General features: G+C 42.6%; 1 protein-coding gene across 15 annotated transcripts in view; it reads left to right on the plus strand.

Annotated features, from left to right (window-relative positions):
* The first annotated feature begins 12,385 nt into the window (after positions 1–12,385).
* The window catches only part of Clybl (citramalyl-CoA lyase), a 249,039-nt gene continuing 242,549 nt past the window's right edge, over positions 12,386–18,875 (plus strand). For 14 of the 15 annotated variants that reach the window (XM_040281673.2, XM_021729794.3, XM_021729798.3 and 11 more), the window contains exon 1: positions 12,386–12,523. In XM_040281673.2, the coding sequence (XP_040137607.2) occupies positions 12,459–12,523 (65 nt within the window). In that variant the 5' untranslated portion in view covers positions 12,386–12,458. The remainder of the gene's footprint in view (positions 12,524–18,875) is intronic. The other variant, XM_078016283.1, reaches the window with a different exon arrangement.

Here is an 18,875-nt window from a genome sequence, read left to right on the forward strand (position 1 = left end):
CTGCCTGGCTTTCCCACTGCCCAGAGGAAGAACTGTTTGGGTCCATTTGCAATTGGTAGCTTGTACAAAATAAACAAACATTAAATACTTTCTCCTCTAGGAAATAAACTGAACTAGGGATCTTTGTGATTTTTCTTTCTTTTCTTTTCTTTCTTTTTTTTTTTTTTTCCTCTTGGGAAAAAATATCTCAAGGAATTATTTTCTCAATAAACAACAGCAACAGTTTATTTTTGTTGGCTGGACCGGATCCTCCCCCACTTCCCCTTTTTGGATTGAGAGGTTGACTGCAGAATTGAGAAAGAGATACACTTTTATTCTTTTTGTGTGAGTGGTTTCTCTAGCTGGAAAATAGAAGCTCTGCATTCTTTCTGTATTCGGTGCACTTCAAAGTTGTAAAAATTTGGATAAAGTACATGAGGGTTATGGGTGTTCTAGATTTTGGTCTTTTTATAACTCCCTCATATTTCACATTTGTTTGACCTCAGGTTAGAGGAATGCTTTTGAAAAGAATAATGATTTGATCCTAGCAATGGATGTAGCAAAAATACTGGGGTCAATAAGTTAAAAGCTTTTTTAAAAAAGAAGACGGAGAAGAAGAAAAAGAAGAAGCAAAAACTAGATTTTGCAAACTTTAAGCTTAGAGCTGCATGAAACAGAATTTCCCAGCTGTATGGTTATAAAAAAATGTATGGTGTGAAAATATTTTTTGAAGTTTATCAGAATAAAAAGTTTGAATTAGGGTAAGCTAACTTCTCTGAGGTCTGCTCCACAGACACTTTCTCTGGATTTGTCTTTAGTACTTTTACATATGTATTTAATTTCTTCTCTTTTGCACAAAAATCTGAATATCCCCATGTGTTTTGGGGTTTTACAAATATTACCTAAGATGTATATTTCAGTGATTTATTGAAGGGAAAAAAACAAGTTTCAAAACAGTGTGTGTGAGGGCTGGGACTGGGGCTCAGCGGTAGAGCACTCATCTCCCATGTGTGAGGCCCTGGGTTCGATCCTCAGCACCATATAAGTAAAATAAAGGTATTGTGTCCACCTACAACTGAAATAAATTTTAAAAAAAAACAGTGTGAGCCTGGCTCAGTGGCACAGGAGGCAGAGGGAGGAGGATTACAACTTTAAAGCCAGCCTCAGAACTTAGCAAGGCAACTTAGCAAGACCCTATCTCAAAATAAAATAAATAAATACATAAAAAGGGCTGGGGGATGTGACTCAGTGGTTAATCACCCCAGGGTTTAATCCCCAGAACCCAAGACAAAATCCCCAATATGTGATGTAATTGGTAATTTGTAAGAACTATGAATATGTGTTTGCTTCTATCTATTCATCAATGGATGGACAGATCATCTGTCACTGTCTCACAGATGTACATGCAGAGAGAAAAATGCTTAAGGCCCATCTGTAAGGAAGACATTAGAATATGAACAGTTACCTGACCTGAGGCTTTAGCTTTGTCCCTATACCCCCACTTTTTATCTTTGGTTCAAATTGTCTATAATAAACTTTATTACCCATATAATACTAAATGGGATTTTTTTTAAACAGGAGAGAGCTGTTTAACTGTGTTGCATACCAGCATTCTAAAAATAGAAAGGCTAAAACTCTTTTAATTCTAAGGAAACTAATAACACTCCCTCCAGCCAGAGCCTTGTATGAATGCTGGAAATCATCTGGCTAGTGGTTCTGTCATTAATCAGAAAATCAGAAGGAAGAAGGAAAAGCTGGGAAAGAATGAGTTTGGATTCTACTCCTGCCTTCCTCCTCTGGCAGGTGCTCATGGGCGCCAGAGCAGCAGGAGTGGTCCAAACTCGCCAAGTTTATTGAAATTCATCTGTAATTTACATACTGATGTAAGGATTAGGCAAATTCTGCTAAGTGAGATATTAATTTATGCTTAGAAATCTTTTCTTGCATAGCTATTTTAATGAATAATGACATTCATTACAAAATTATGGCCAAACTTAGCGATACATTAAGGTTTAGAATTTTGCAAAAAAAATTTTTTTGAGACAGGGTCTCACTAAGTTGCTTAGGGCCTTGCTAAATTGCTGAGGCCTTGAACTTGAACTTGTTATCCTCCTGCCTCAGCCTCCTGAGTCATTGAGATTATAGGTGTGTGCTATCATACCTGGTGCAAATGGTATTTTATTTCTTACAAATCAGAAGGAATTATAGATCCCAGCGCTGCTCTCTCTCTCTCTCTCTCTCTCTCTCTCTCTCTCTCTCTCCCCCCCTCTCTCTCCTCTCTCTCTCTCCCCCTCTCTCTCCTCTCTCTCTTCTCTCTCTCTCTCCCCCCTCCCTCCCTCCCTCTCCGTGTGTGTGTGTGTGTGTGTGTGTGTGTGTGTGTGTGTGTGTGTGTATGTGGTGTTGCTATGGATAGAACCCAGGGCCTGTGCGTGCTTGGCAAACACTCTACCATTGAGCAATACTCCCAGCCTCTATAAATCTAATTTAAATTTAGCACTGTTCCAGATGTCTTCTACTAAAATTCAAATTTCTGAGAACATTTCATTGGAGCATTTGTGACAGTTTACGAGCAAGGCAACCCTTCAAGCATTTTGGAGAGCCCTTCATCTATCATCCATAGTACCTGTTGGTAGGAATACAAAAATAAATGAATAAATGACTTTTGCCTTCACCTTGTCCCAGAAACAGGTTTGAAATTTGCTTGTTCTTTTACTCATATAATTTTTAGGACAACAAACAAAACCAAGGGTGAGTGCACTGGAGAATCTCAGCCACATGAACAATCAGGAGGCTTCTTTGTTGGATGGACTATTTTCAATCCTGGATCAAGGTTGTTTATGCTGTTGTGGACAGGGTTGCACAGAGTTAGAAAATGGGGATTAAGGAACAGCTCCGAGCAATTAGATCACATAGAGTCTCAAATGTTTAGTTTATCAGGATGAATCCAAGTTTGGCTCCTGTTGCTAAAAGAAAAAAATAAAAAGCAATGCACATATTACTTCCGAGCAAACCTGAGGGCATGACGTCTATTATCAGCAATAAACAGATTTGATTCCTTTCTAAATGAGATTGGCAGGTCCCAGGGAATTTGTCAGCATCTGGATAATCCTCCCTTCATTGGCCTGCCCTACCATGGTAATAGAAAACTGTAGGTAATAAGACTGGTTAACAATCTCCTTGTCTGGTGCATTAAAGATAATTCCACACAATCCAGAGGGTCTTAACCAAACAGCCTTTATGATATGGTTCAGCAGTACACATCTTACCAGGCGTCACCTCTACCAAGGCTGCCAGACTTCTGTAGTTTGGGATCCAGTATGGGACATGGAGCCAACACAAAACCCAGTGGCCACACCATGCAAACATTCACAGGGCATCACACTGCCTGCATGCAAAGACATGCCTGGGGCCCTGGGCCAGGGCCATTTAGTGGCTGCAGCTTTATGAAGGGGACATTGCAGTTTCTCTATTCTTCATTTCAGCTTATTGTTCACCTTAGTTAAATGTACTGTTTTGAACAAGTAATACATATACGTGACTCACAAATTTAAAAATTGCAAAAAGGGACATAGTTGAAAACCTTCCTATCCCTAATCTCCACTGGCTTTGTTCCTACCTTCCCGGACAGGTAACTTTCATTAGTATTAATTTATCCTTTCAGTTAAAAAAAGAAAAAGAATGTGAGTCCTGAAGACATCCCACTAAGCAAAAATAAGCCAGTCACAAAAGAACAAATAGATTCCCTTCATGGGAGGTCTTTGCAACAGTAAAATGCACAGAGACAGAAGTAGAGTGGTGGTTGTCAGGGGCTGGGGAAAGGGAGCGGAGCAGAGAGGGAGTGCTTCACCGGACAGCCTCTGTTTCCAAAGATGGAAAAGTTCTGGAGATGAGTGGTGGGATGGTGCAGATCCATGCACTTAAAAATGGTTAAAATAGTAAATTTTGCTACATGGATTTGCCACAATAAAAAAGAAAATATAGGGGGCTGGAGTTGTGGCTCAGCAGTAGAGTGCTTGCCTAGCATGCGCGAGGCCCTGGGTTCAATCCCCAACACCACACACAAAAAAAAAAAACAAAAAAAGAAAAAGAAAGAAACTCATTTTTACTCTTTTTTGTTACACAGAAGATGGAATACAATTGTTCTCCATTTTGTCTTTTTTACTTGACACTATTGTTTTCTTATGCTATATTATATATAAAATATAGCTCTATTAGTACATGGAAATAGTCCTTATTCTTTTTACAGTGGAATGCTTTTCTGTTATTCCATCTAGCATACTTTTAAAGACTGATTTCCGTTGATGGCATTTATATTTTTCTTTTTTAGTATTTTGCTGTAAAAATCTATGATGCAATTGCACATAAGTTCTTTCATGTTTTGATTTTTTTTTTTTTTTTTTTACCCAGAACTGGGTATCAAATCCAGGGTCTCCTGCAGCTAGGTAAGTGCTGTAACACTGAGCTACATCCCCAGCCCTTTTTAAAGTTGAGACAGGGCCTCACCAAATCTCCCAGGCTGGCCTCAAACTTGCAATCCTCCTTCCCCAGCCCCCCAAGTACCTGGGATTACAGGCATGCGCCACCATGCCTGGCTTGTTTTAATTATTATTTTTTTTTCCTTTTTCTCAAAGGGCTGACTGGTAATGGCCAAGACCGGGCCTTCTCTCTCTGTAATTTTTAAAAACCAAAATCTTAATGAGTTCTTGTATTTAATTTTCCCCAAACTTGAACTGTGAAGGGATAGCAAGGGACCACTTCTGAAGCTGGGTTCCCTTTTAATTGCCCCACAAGTTACAACCGGGGACCGCCTGCTTTTTTTCTTTCTTTTTTTAATCTCATCACTTTTAATTGCCTTTGGGTGGCTATCATTTTTCTCTTCTGACAGGTAGGGAGGCCAGAGCGTTGCTAAACAATTGCTGGCAGCTGCTTCTCAGTCTTCACCCCAGTGTTGATTTACCTCCTATCGTGTTCCGGGCCTCCTTTTAGGCATGGAAAATATGGTAGCAAACAGTCAACTCGGTGCCCACCTCACTGGGCTCTAATGGAAAGTAACAGATGACAAGCAGATTAAAGGACAGCAGTGGCAGGTAATGAACAGAGAGATGCATACTATAATTTCAGGTGTGATCCAAGCTCCAGGTCTCTAACAGTGTAGGATGGAGAGCCCTTTTAAAACCGATCACAGATAAAGGGTTCCAATTTCATCTTGCAAGATTACTGAAGTTGCTCTTTTTAGAATCTTTCCTGCTCAAGGAAGCTCTGGCCAGAGCAAAATCTTGTTGATTCTACCTGATACTGAGAGAGGTGTTTACAGTCATTTTAATCATATAGACTCACTTTAGTCTTTAGTCATTTTGGACTTTCAGGTGTCTTGGAGCAGTCTTTCTTCTTCTTCTTGCCTTTTTTTTTTTTTTTTTTGTACAAGGGATTTATTTAGGGGCATTTTACTTCCAGCCCATTTTAAGTTTTTTATGAGATAAGGACTCGGTAAATTGCTGAGGGTGGCATCAACAGCCCCCCAAGTTGCTGAGATTACAGGTATGCACCCCCATGGTTGGTTTTTAGAGCAGTCTTTAAGAACTGTTTCCTAGTAGAGGAACTTTTGGGAAGGTTTTCTTTTGCTAGATGTATCAGGCTTCTATGGCCACTCTAATATATTACCCCAAACCCAGTGGCTTAAAACAACCTAACTATTGTCTTACAGTTCCTGAGGCCAGAAGTTCAAAATAGCTTTCTTGGGGCTAAAGTCAAGGTGTAAGCAAAGAGGCATTCCTTCTGAAGCTCAAGGGCAGAAGAAATTTCCTCACCATTTCCAGCATCCATGTTCTGCCCTTATGCCTTGGCCTGTGGCCAGCATTATGTCACTTTAATCATGTGTTCTTACATGTCTCATCTCTGTCACCCTGACTTGACTCTTATAAGATCTTTGTGATAACACTGGGTCCACCCAGATGATCCCAGGTCAACTCCGCATCCTAAGATTCTTAACTTCATTACATCTGCTAAGTCACAATCTCACAGGTTCTGGGGGTTCGCCTTCTGGCACCTGTAGGGACCAGTATTCAGTATCCTGACCATCCCAGGAAATTAAGAAACAGCAACCGTGGAACAGCATAATGATCACATAAGCAAAAATAACAGGGGAATATGGAAAGACTACATTTAGCAGAAGATGCCTCCAGATTGAACACTGATTTCAACAAACACATTTTGAGCATCCTCCATGGGCCAGGCACTGTTCCAGTGAACTAAACAAGTTCAAACCCCTCGCCTCCTGGGGAGTCCATTCCACACACATCATCTCAGATGTAAACGGTGAATACAGCAAGCGGCCATCGGGAGGGCTGGGCGCCACCTGCCTGCCGACACTAGGGGGAGCTGCAGCGCAGTTTTGGCGGCTGAGATTAGGAAAAACGATGATGTCATAAAATCAGACCCCGGCCTTCGGGAGCCAGAAGGAATTTTAGAGGTCATCGAACTTCCTCAGCCTACTGAGAGGAAGCCAAGGCCCGGAAGGCCCTCAATGTGGTCGCTGGTTATTCTGCATTTGGCCTAAATCTGAGCACCAGGCTCTTCCTCTCTCCCCGAGGAGCCAGACGCAGAGGCCCAGGAGGGCAGCTGGAGGGTTTGTGTCGGAGCAGCGGGAGGGAGGGATGATCTCAGAGTGCAGTTCTCTCTGTGCCACGGTTTAAAAACCGCCCACAGAACTTCTAATAGGTCTCTTTCTAAGTGTGGGATTCTGAAGTCTTAAATCAGTGACACCGGCCAACTCATCCTTTGAGACTCAACGTTGGTGAAAATAACCTACATCGCCAGACACCAAAAGGAAGGGGAAAATGGATTCTCAGAAAGAGGCACAGAAAGAGTAAAGCAGCTTTATTTTCCTAATCATCCCTGCTCTTTACGATCGGAAAGTTATTTAAACATTACTTACACCACGGGCTAATTAGATATTTTTTATCCGATATCTCCTTGGGTGTGCCTATTTGCCAAAAAATGGAGCCAATTTGTATTTCCACTTTGTATAATGTCAAATATTCCAAGAGTAAGGGTGAAAAGTATTTGACTTTCATTACAGTTACAAGACCACATGTGCTCATTTCCACTCAGGACACCTGCGTTTGTTCAAAGCAACATTGGCTACGGAAGGTTCCAGCATTCTGGGGCTGGGGATGTAGCTCAGTGCTAGAGTGTTTGCTTGGCATGCATGAGGTCCTAGGTTCCATCCCCAACATCAAGCAAATAAATAAAAATTAAAATTGAAAATAAACTGAACATTCAGGTCATTTACGGTCTGAAGCCAACTGTGTTCTCTCTGTGGGCTCCACTTTCCCCTAAAGACTTTTCACCTGCCAGTCTTCATCTTCATCCTCTGACACGGGTGTTGCAATGTTCTTTCTGCAACACTGCCAAAACATTTAATCAAAGTTTCACATGAGGTAGGAGACTTCAGATATGAAGACCCAAAGACCCCAAAACTTTGTTTTTATGTTTAGGTTCCAAGAGGATTGGACAGCCATGGAGGGATGTGATTGGACAGAGGATATGATCTAAAGGCAATAGATGGGGGAACCCAGCAAACCCATCTGTCCAGATTCTTCTTGACTTTTCTGTGTGGCAGTCTCTCCTTGTGGGTGTAGGGCAGGACCCCTCTGGAATGAGGGTCTTCAAAGGAGAAGAGAGAGAGTGTAGGTTTGTCGTGAGGGGGCAAAATTGCGACATATGCAGTCGAGGGGAGAAATAAAGAATGTCCGAGCGCTTCTGCCCATTTCAATGCTTTATTCATTCAATTACTCAGTACAATTTCACTTATAGGTTCTTAATCAAGAAAATGACAATCCTTAATGCTGGGCACTGCAATAGACATAATCAATTCACAGTAAACAATTCTAGGTTAATTAATTCACAGCAAACAATTCTAGATTAATTCAAAGCACTGAAAACACACTTAATCACGACAGGCTAATGACAGACATTCTTCTGCGTGCTAAGTTCAAAAGTCTCAAGCCTTAGGCTTTATGTCCAGCAGATGCACTCTCAGACCACTGTGATCAGGTCAGGAACCAAAGCAGGCTTTTCCTGTCATGGAGTGAACAACTGGTCAAGGAGAGGGTCCAAGGGAGAAGTTGAAGCTCTCGCTAAGGTCCAGACAAGACGGTAGAGTTTGAAAGCCGTGAGGATCACGCAGAGGATCAGGAAACCATGACAAGTAGTGGGATGTCAGGTCCTTATCAGGCTCTCCAGCTCCAGTGCATCCTTGTTTTGCCTGGCGGAATCCCTGTTCATTATCTCTATTATTTATACTAAATTTGGGGGCTTTTGACCCCCCTTTTCAATCCTTATCAGCTACCATCAGATTTCTCCATGACATCATTTACCCTGGGGTCAGAAACATCTGGTCTGGTGGTCTCTACCCTGATCTTCTCCTCAGGCTAGGACAGCCTGCCAGAGGCTTCACTCTTATCAGGGTGAGGGGAAGTAACTTGTTTGTGGCCATACAGGAGGGATCTGTTGGATGTGCCTGGGGAGACTGCGGGTTTCAAACTGGAGTTTTTAAAATGGAGTTGCTTAGGCTCAGGCCTAAGGCCGTCCTCACAAGGTTTTATGGGGAGAGGGGTTTTATTTTTCAAAAGCTACCTTGGAGAAGAGGAATTCTGGATTTTGTAAATCACTTTGTGGGGCTGGCAGAGGCAGAAGATAGGACAGGAGAATGTCAGAGAGCCATTGCTCTGGGGCCCTACCATTCTCCCTCAATTCAGAGTACTCAATATGCCAAGGCACTGTATGTTGGAATACTGTGTCCTGGGCCCTGACATAACCACCACCCAGCTTCAATAATGATCAGAGTTGGTTGATTATTCTGGTCCCCACTGTAGCCAACCAAACCCATTATGCTCTAGAGGTATGATGTGTCTAACCTCCCCAACCCCTTATTTCCCCAATTTCTGCCAGGCTCCTACCACAGTCTGTTGAGACTCAACAGAATAACGCCTCTCATGGAAGCATTCACCTTGCTCAGTTTCACATGCCCTTGGAAAAATAGGTGCTTCGATTTTCTTTTTTGTTTTGGAGACTGTAAGAACAGATTTGACTAGCCTCAAATGAGGAGCTCTAGATCCCTTTATTTATTCTTTCTGGAAATAGAGCCTCCAGAAATCCACACACTGCAAAGAGAAAGTGACTAACGCTTTATTTTAACATACACTAGCATTAGAAAATAGTTCTTAAAACCCACACATTAGTAATTTTGTGGAGAAGCTCAACAAAACCACAATCACCTGCAACTCCTTCCAACAATATCTGAGAGATTGAATAGTTAGCAAAAAAGTCACTGTAGGATCTACTTTAGGTTCCAGGCATTTTTTTTTTTTTTCTTTTTGGGTACTGGGGATTGAACTCATGGGCACTCAACCACTGAGCCACATCCCCAACCTTATTTAGTATTTTATTTAGAGACAGGGTCTCACTGAGTTGCTTAGCCCCTTGCCTTTTGCTGAGGCTGGCTTTGAACTTGAGATCCTCCTGCTGGGATTACAGGCTTGCACCTCTGCGCTGGTCCAGGCATTTTTAATAAGAACATCTTGCAGTTTTCAGAATTATAATGAAGCTGGTGGGGCATTTTCACCTTGTATATTTTAGACAACTGCTTACTGGGTAGTCACTTCCCAGCAGTGACAAGACATATAAGGTGCCTGCTTTCAAAGAGCTTATGCTCTAGATCAGCAATTAGCACTTATTTTTCCATGTGTGACTGCCTAGCACATTTCTAGTCCTGCTCATAAGAGAACAATACTGCACCCCCAAAACCCACTTCATAGGAGGGGAGCAATCCCACCCCCCACCCCACTCTCTGAGAACCACTAGGGAAAGTAAATTCACAAACACACAAACAGACATTGTGAGACCTATGATTTAGTTGCTGTGACCATGAACTAGATGGGGGAGAGATTGTTAGCCCACCCCCTGTGAGTGGGTAGTATACAGGCTGACCAACCTGGAGGATGAGAAGGTGCAGTATGAGCATCTGGAGATGGGGAGTATCACATGTGAAGGCCCCACAGTAGGTGAGAGCTTAGTGAACTTAAAAGACATGGAAAGAACTGAGTGATGGTACATGCCTATAATCCCAGTGGCTCCAGAAGGCTGAGGAAGGAAAATTGGAAGTTCAAAGCCAGCCTCAGCAAAAGCAAGGTGCTAAGCAACTCAGTGAGACCCTGTCTCTAAATAAAATACAAAATAGGCCTGGGGGTGGGGCTCAGTGGTCGAGTGCCCCTGAGTTCAATCCCCTGTACCCCACCCCACCCCCCCAAAATACAAAATAGGACTGGGGATGTGACTCAGTGGCCAAGTGCCCCTGAGTTCAATTCCCAGTACTAAAAAAAAAAAAAAAAAAAAGACATGGAAAGATGTCTCAAAAGATGGGCTGCAGGTGTAGTCCAGAGGTGGAGTGTGCTTAGCATGTGTGAGGCCCTGGGTTCAATCCTCAGCACTGCAAGCAAAATACAACATGAAAGGCAGTCAGGGGGCATCTAGAGGGAAGGTTGGAGAAACCTGCAGGGGCCAGACCTCCTGGGGCCTGGAGGATTGTGGTAAAAAATTTGGATTTTATTCTAAATGTGTCCTATTGGAAGCCACCAAAGCAATTTAAGAAGGATATCAATGTAGTGATAATAGTAATGAGGAAAAGTTAACACTATCCAACACTTGATCAGCTTATAAACACCCCCCTCACTCTCTCCTTCCTATATATAGATAGATATCCACGATAACCCAACATAATTGATGTGCTTATCCAATTATGCTCATAACAACCCCATGAGGCTAATACAACCTATACCCTCATTTTATAGAAGAGGAAACTGAAGCATGGAGTTGGTAAGTGACTTGTCCAAAGTCACACAGCTAGTGAACTGCACCAGTCATGCTTTTAAAAGGTCAGCCTGCCAGGTGTGGCGGCCCACATCTGTGATCCCACTACTTGTGAGGCTGAGGCAGCAAGACCACAAGTTTGAGGCCAGCCTGGGCAACATAATGAGACCCTCTCTCAAAATAAATAAAGAGACAAAGTGTGTGCTCAGTGTGCAAGTCCATAGGTCCAAAGCCCAATCCTGAAAAATAATACAATAAAAGATCAGCCAGACTGAAGGGCAAAAGACTGATTGTAGGAGTGAGGAATGAAAGCAAGCAGGCCTTGGAACAATCCAGGGAGCTGAAAGTAATTAGAATGGGGTCAGGACCAGAGAAAGACCAGTGAGGCACTGGCCTCAGATGCAAAAATTAAGGGGTAGCCTCCAAAACCTCAGTAATTAAGTTATATTTCAATATTCTGAAAATCAAGATAATGGAAAATTGCATTATGAACAAAATATTGAAGTTTTAATTAAAGATAATATGAGTGTTTCTGATTTTTGCTTCCGTGTGGCTGGGAAAGCACTGGCAAAAATTGATCCTTAGTGGAGTAGGCAGGAGAGGCCTGGGGTGAAGGGTGGTGGAAGCAATCTCTCCTGTTGGTATCCAGTACAATAACACTTCTGTCCAGCAGATAGGCAGCATCCAAGTTCCCAGTCACATGGACTTTCCCAAAGAACTTGGAACCCACTCTGATGGCACAGGTTCTCTTTGTTTAAACTGTTCCGCCTGTACCAAGGACAAGATTCAGGTTTGCACAATTCTGAGAAGTGTTTTCAGTGTAAATTCAGATGATGAACTTAGCATGATGAAAAGATGAAAGTAGCAACAGCTGAAAAAGAAAAATGCAGATTTGGAAGGTAAAGAAAAGATAGTAGGTACGGAGGAGGAGAACGGGCCAGACAATAGGTGGGGGCACTGCTGATCTCAGTGAGGAGGAGGAAAAGGCCTGTTTGAACACCTTAAAGCATTTTTGTCACCGCTGGGCTGGCCGGCAGGCCAGAGAGTGACGGGTTGTGTTGGCCCCCAGTCTCAGCCTGCAGGTCTCTGCCCAGAGAGCAGCCAATAGCTGCTCTGACCCTATTATTGGCATGTACTATATGTTCCAGAGTGGAGTCTTCCTGCATTTTCTTTGACCACTCTTAAATTGCTAACCAAGGCATGCACATATCGGGTTCACAAACTGTGTTAGATAGTATTTTGGCAAAATAAAGAAATCTCTAGAAAGTTTAACCTGTTGTGGCTGGAAAAATGCAAATTCTCTCAACAGTCAATTTAAAAAACCCAGAAGCGAGGGTGATTTGGATTCGGTCACACCCGTGTGGGACCTAAGCTCAGTTTCCCAGGGACGCGGGGAAGAAAGTCCTGAGGGCCAGCTCAGCCCAGACTAATTCCGGAGGGTGACCTTGGCCTTGGCTAGGGCCAGTCGGGACTCGCAGGGTGGGGCACGTGCGCAGAGGGGCGTGGCTAGAGGGCGGAGCCAAGTTAAAGCGCGGTGGGAAGCGGTCTAGGGGCGGGGCTAAGAGGAGGAGGCGGAGCCAGGTGGGTGAGGGGGCGCGCACGTCGGGAAGATGGCGCTACGTCTGCTGCGGAGGGCGGCGCGCGTGACGGAGGCGGCGGCGGCGCTGCCGAGGCTGTGAGTGCAGGTCCCCAGTCCCCGCAGCCAGCCCGGGGTCGCGGACGGGCGGTTACCGCCACAGCCCCATTGGCCCGGGCAGCGCCTCGGAGCCCTCGCGGGAACCCCGCAGAGGTGGCCCGCTGCGGGTGCCTCCCCGGACGGGCCTTGCGTGGACCCGGAAAGCGGGTACCACGTTGGGTCGAGTGACTGGACTTCAGCCCGGGAAAACCAAACCCGCCTCCCCCCGCAGTGGCACTCGGAACGCGCGCGTCTTATGACGGGGTGGAGGAGTCCGAGGCAGCTCAGAGTGAGACGCCTCGTTTGCTTGGTTCCCCGGTTCTCTGACCTTGGGTCTCAGGACCCTTTGCACGCCCCCAATTTGGAGCGTCCCAAAGAGCTTTTGCCTGAATCTTATTGCTAACGATATTAGAATTGCAACAAATATTTACAATAATTTGTTTTTAAAATAACAGAACCCTTTAAATTTTAACACAAATGATTTTTTTTTTCTTTCAGTGCTAGGGATTGAACCCAGGGCCTTGTGCTTGCTAGGCAAGTGCTCTCCACTGAGCTACATCTCCAAACGTGTTCCCCCCGCCCCTTTTTTAAATTAAAAAGTGAGAAGAGTGTAATCATTTTATATTTTCGAAATTTTCTTTGGCTTAATAAAGGACAACAGGAATCTTATATTAGGCTGTTTTGGAGGAAATATTTGAAATAAATTTTGGACTCTGGCAGATGAAGTAGCTAGTTGAAAAGAGGACCAGCAGGCCCTGTCAAAGAGTCTCAAGGACCTCAAGTTGTCCTCTGGCGGTACTTTGAAACCCCTTATCTAGCACTTGCCTATTTGTTAATAGGATGAACGTACATCTCTTTCTTTTCCCCGACCACCATAAAAAGAAATAAGTTGTTAGGTTCATAGGCAGAGTTTAGTTCAAGAAGCCAAATTTATGTCTCCTGTCTGGTTCAGAATGTTTTACTCTGCTTGCTTCTCCATGGCCCACTGCAGGACCCACATGGTCTTATGCATCCCACCTTTCCAGGGAGAGCTGCGGGGGTGTACCCAGGCTTTAATGGAGGGTTAATTTTCCAATCTGTGAAGGTTCCAGTGATCACACAGAGTTCATGACTTCTAACATACTTGGGGCTTAATGCCCAACACTCTTGGTCTTCCTTAGCACTGTAGTTTCGCAGCACACCTTCATACTCCCCACCAAGGCCACCAAAGAGCCTAAATCCGGGGTTAAATAATCCTGGTTCCTGTCAGCTTTAGAACACACTAGAATGGGATATGTAAAGAGCTGTTGACCGATTACCAATGGCTTGATTTCTTTTTTCTTTCTTGGCACCTGGGATTAAACCCAGGGGTGCTTTACTACTGAGCTTTATCCCCAGCCATTATTATTTTTTATTTTGAGACAAAGTCTCACTAGGTTGCTCAGGCTGGCCTTGAATTTAGGATCCTCATGCCTCATACTCCCCAGTTACTGTGATTACAGGTGTGTGCCACCACATCTGGCAAGTCCCAGACTATCGTGTCAATTATGCTGTTGTCTCTGGCCATACTGAATCTATATAAATTACCCCACCCTCAAGGAGGAAGCATAACCCTTACCCAACAGAGCCAAGATATAGTTGTGTGAGTACTAGCTCCCGTTGACATGCATATCTATAAATATTTATATGTAGAACCATCTACAGTCATATTAAGCTACACATGAGTTCTTACTGATGTCTCTGACTCTAATCCATCACTACGTGGACCACTCTAGCCACTTTCCTGTGTTCCTTGGTAAATTCCCCCATCAAACAGGAAGAAACCTGGCTCCCACCGTCCACCATTCATTTACTTAATTGTTCAATTCCAGTATACATATGTAGCAATATCAGAATGGTTAACCCAAATGCCATGGGAAAGAAGATAATCCACCGGAGTACAGTGTTTACATACAGCTTCTTTCCCTTTACTCTTATAGGCACCACTCATTTCCAGAGGTACTTAGGACAGTGCCCTTTTCTGTCTGTTCCCTTCATAAAATTGTTTCATGAATCCATAATACAAGTAGATGCTCTTGTCATAGGCTGCATGCTTTCCCAGTATTCTTCTACCTCCCAGATGATTTTTATTTATTTATTTAATTTTTTGTGGTGGGGATTGAACCCAGGACCATGTGCATGAGTGTCAGGCACTCTACCAACTGAGCTATATCCCCAGCCCTCCCAGATTATTTTTTAATTGTAAATATTAACATTCACTTTCGTGCTGTAAAGTTCTGTGGGGTTTGACAAATACATGATGTCGTGTATCTGCCATGACTTTATTACAATATCATACAGAATAGCTTTATTTCCCTAAAGATCCCCTGTGCTTTACCTATTTATCCATCCCCTCCTTCCAAGTTCCTGGCAAGCGTTCATCACATTACCATCTCTATATTTTGCCTTTTCCAGAATAGGAATATAATTGGAATCATATAGTATGGAACTTTTAGACGGGATTCTTTAACTTAACAATAAGCATGTAAAGCTGGGCATGGACAAGTTCAAAGCCAACTTCAGCAATTTAGTGAGGCCGTGAGTAACTTAGCAGTTACTCAGGACCTGTCTCAAAATTTAAACAAACAAAAAATGGGTTCAATCCCTGGTACCAAAAAAAAAAAAGCAAAAAACCAACACACATGTAAAGTTCCTTCAGGTCTTTTCACAGATTGATAACTCATTTCTTTTTATTGTTGAAAAGTATTTCACTGTATAGATGTACCTTAGTTTATTCATTCATTTATTGAAGGATGTATTGGCTGCTTCTAATTTTTCTTGATTATAAACAAACCTGCTAATATATATTTGTGTGTAGGTTTTTGTATAGACGTTTAAGTTTTCTTTCTTTTTGAGATGGGCTTTTGCTATGTTGTCTAGGATTGAACTTGAGATCTTGCCACAGCCTCCAAAGTAATTGGGATTACATGTGCTGATGTATCCAGTTCCGACCTAAGTTTTCAAATCAGTTGAGTAAATATCTAGGAGTATGATTGTTGAATTGTTTGGTAAGATTATGTTTAGTTGTATAAATACTACCAAACTGGAGCTGGAGGTACATCCCAGCTTGCCTAGCATACCTTAAGTCCTGGGTTCAATTGGGTTCAATCCCCAGTATGGTGGGGGTGGAGAGGATCACCAGTATTGGGGGAAAAAACAACAAATTACCAAGCTGTCTTCCAAAGCAGGAGTCATTTTACATTTCTACCATCCTGCTGCTCTGCATCTTCACTAGAATTTGGTATTGTCAGTTAAAAAAAAAAAAAAAAGTTAGCTATTCCAATAGGTATTTAGTGGTATCTTGTTTTAATTTGTTATTTTAACTTGAAATTCCCTCAAATGATATTGAGCCTCTTTTGCTATCCTTATCGGCCATCTGTATGTATTCTTTGATGAAATCTGTTCAGATCTTCTGCCCATTTCTTAATTGGATTGTGTGATACTGTGATATAATAAGAAATATATATATCTGGTTTCTGTCCCTTTTTTTCTGGCACACAGCTCCTAAAACCCTTGGAATCTCCAGAGTGATAAGAATGTCTTTTGTATGCTAATGAGGTGACTGGTGTTTGGGGGGTGGGATGCTATCAGCTGTCACCCGAAAGACCAAAGCATGATTTGAGGGTTGGAATTTTAAACCCCACTCTTCCATCCTCTGGGGAGGGAGTGGGGACTGAAGTTTGAGTTGGTCACCAGTGGCCAATGATGTAATCGGTCATGGCTCCATAAAAAATCAAAAGGACAGGGTATGGAGAGCTTTCCGATTACTGAACACTTGGAGGTTCCTGGAGGGGGGTGTACATGAGAGGGCAGACAGCTCTATGCATGTCCCCACATCTTGCCCTACATGTGCTTTTCCTCTGTATCCTTTGTGATATCCTTTATAATAAACTAGTAAATGTGTTTGCCTGAATTCTGTGACCTGTCCTAGCAAATTAATTGAAATCAAGGAGGGGTTCTTAAGAAGCCCTGACATAGGGCCAGTAGGTCAGAAGTGCAGGTAGAACAACCTGGGGCTTTTTATTTGTGGCTGTAGTGGGGGCAGCCTTGTGGGACTGAGCCCTTAACCTAAAACTCCAGGTGGAAAGTGTCAGAACTGAATTGAGTTACAGGAGACCCAGGTGGTGTCTGCAGGAGAAAAGAATTGCCTGGAGAAGGGGGAGACCCCCCTGCACATCTGGTCAAAAGTGTTCTGTGCTGTGTTGAGGGTCTGCAAAGAGGAAGAACACTGGTTCTTCCTCCATCTGACGGGTTGGCTGTTTTCTTTTTCTTTTTTTCTTTTTTGGTGCTGGGGATTGAAACTAGGAGTGTTCAACCACTGAGCCACATGTCCAGCCTTTTTAGTATTTTATTTAGAGACAGGATCTTGCCCAGTTGCTTCATTTCTTCTTTTTCTCTTTTTGTCCTTTTCTTTTTCTTGTGGTATTGGGAATTAAACTCAGGGAGTCACACAGGCTAGACAAGCGCTCTACCACTGAACTGCACCCCCAATCCCTCTTAATTAATTTTGAGACATGATCTCTCTAAGTTGCTGAGGCTGGCCTTGAGGTTTCGAGCCTCCTTCCTCAGACTCCCAAGTAGCTGGGAAAACAGATGCACCACATGTCTTTATTTAGTGTTGGTTTCTGTAGCTTGATTGTTGTTGTGTTCCTCTAGTCCTACTTTGCTGCTTTCTTTAGCATTAAGTGAATATTTTCTAATGTGATACTTTAAAGTTCTTTAATAATTTGTTTCGCTATGCATTTCAAGGTTAGTTTTCAGTAGTTGCTCTCGAGGGTTCATCCATAATATATACTTCTTTAAATTGTGGATATGTGTATGTAAAGTTTTCCTTTTAGCTATTTTAAATGTAGTTTGGTGGCATCATTATGTTTCAGAGTGTTGTGCAACCATTCTCACTATGTACAATTTTCATCACCCCAAATAGAAACTCTGCATTACACAATAACTCTCCATCCCCCTGCCCCGAACCTCTAACTTCGTGCTTTCTCTGTGAATTTGCCAACTCTAGATATTTTATGCAGGTGTATTCATCCTTTTGGTTTTGGCTTATTTCATTAATGCAGCAAAACATTTTCAAGGCTCATGCATGGATCAGAACTTCATTCCCTCTTATGTTTGGATGATAAACCATTGAATGTATATTATCGTATATATCTTATCAAATCTCCTTTTGATTTATACTAACTTAATCCCTGGAGATACACAGATGTTACTTCCACATAGCTCTTTTCCTGTTGCTTCTTTTTGTGGCATTATTTTTATACATTTTATATCTATGTTACAAACCCAGAAACATATTACTGAAATTATTACTTTATACACTTTTACATTTTTTAAAGCTTAGAGAGATGCAAATACATGTCTCTATCTATCTATCTATCTATCTATCTATCTATCTATCTATCTATCTATCTATGTCTTATTGTATTGGTTATATTCACCTTTTTATTTACCATTCTTGGTTCTCCTGGTTTGTCCATGCAGATTTGAGTGCCTGTCTGGTGCCATTTCTTTAGCCCAGTACATCTTTGCTCCTGCCTACCTATCTTCTTTGTTCTGTTAGGAAACATACATTTCTGTATGTAGGCCTTTCAACACAATTGTTTAATATTTCTTTTTACAATTGCTGTGTGTGTGTGCACGCGCGTGCGCGTGCGTGCGTGTGGCACTGGGATTGAACCTATGCACTTAACCACTGAGCCACATCCCCAGTCCTTTTTGTTTTAAATTTTGAGACAGGGTCTCACTAAGTTGCTTAGGGCCTCACTAAGTTACTGAGGCTCACTGTGGTCCTCCTGCCCATGCCTCCCACATCACTTGGATTATAGGCTATACAATTACTTTTTAAATTAATTAAGAGACATGCATTTACAATCACATGATTATCTTTGCCCCTGCATAGGGGGTTGAATACTGTGTGGGGTCACTTATTTTCAGTCTAATAATTTCTTTTTATTTTTTTGTATTGGGGAATTGAACCCAGGGGCACTCCACTGATAAACTTTATCCCAGTCCTTTTCATTTTTTATTTTGAGTCAGGGTCTCATGAAGTTCCTGGGGCTAGCCTTGAACCTCATGCCTCAGCCTCCCAATTTGCTGGGGATCACAGGAGTGTGCCACCACACCTGGCTTTAGTATTTCTTGTAAGGTGGGTCTGCTAGCAAGTTTCTTTTGTTTACCTAGAAATGTCTTTACTTTGTCTTCTTTTTTAAAAAATTAAAATAATTTCTTTTTGCAGTGCTGGGGATCAAACCCAGCACTTCATGCATACTCACTCAGCAGGCCCTCTACCACTGAGCTGTGTCCTCACCTGCTTGCCTTCATTTTTGAA

The sequence above is a fragment of the Ictidomys tridecemlineatus genome, chromosome 6 (genome assembly GCF_052094955.1).
Source record: "Ictidomys tridecemlineatus isolate mIctTri1 chromosome 6, mIctTri1.hap1, whole genome shotgun sequence".
Lineage (NCBI taxonomy): Eukaryota > Metazoa > Chordata > Mammalia > Rodentia > Sciuridae > Ictidomys > Ictidomys tridecemlineatus.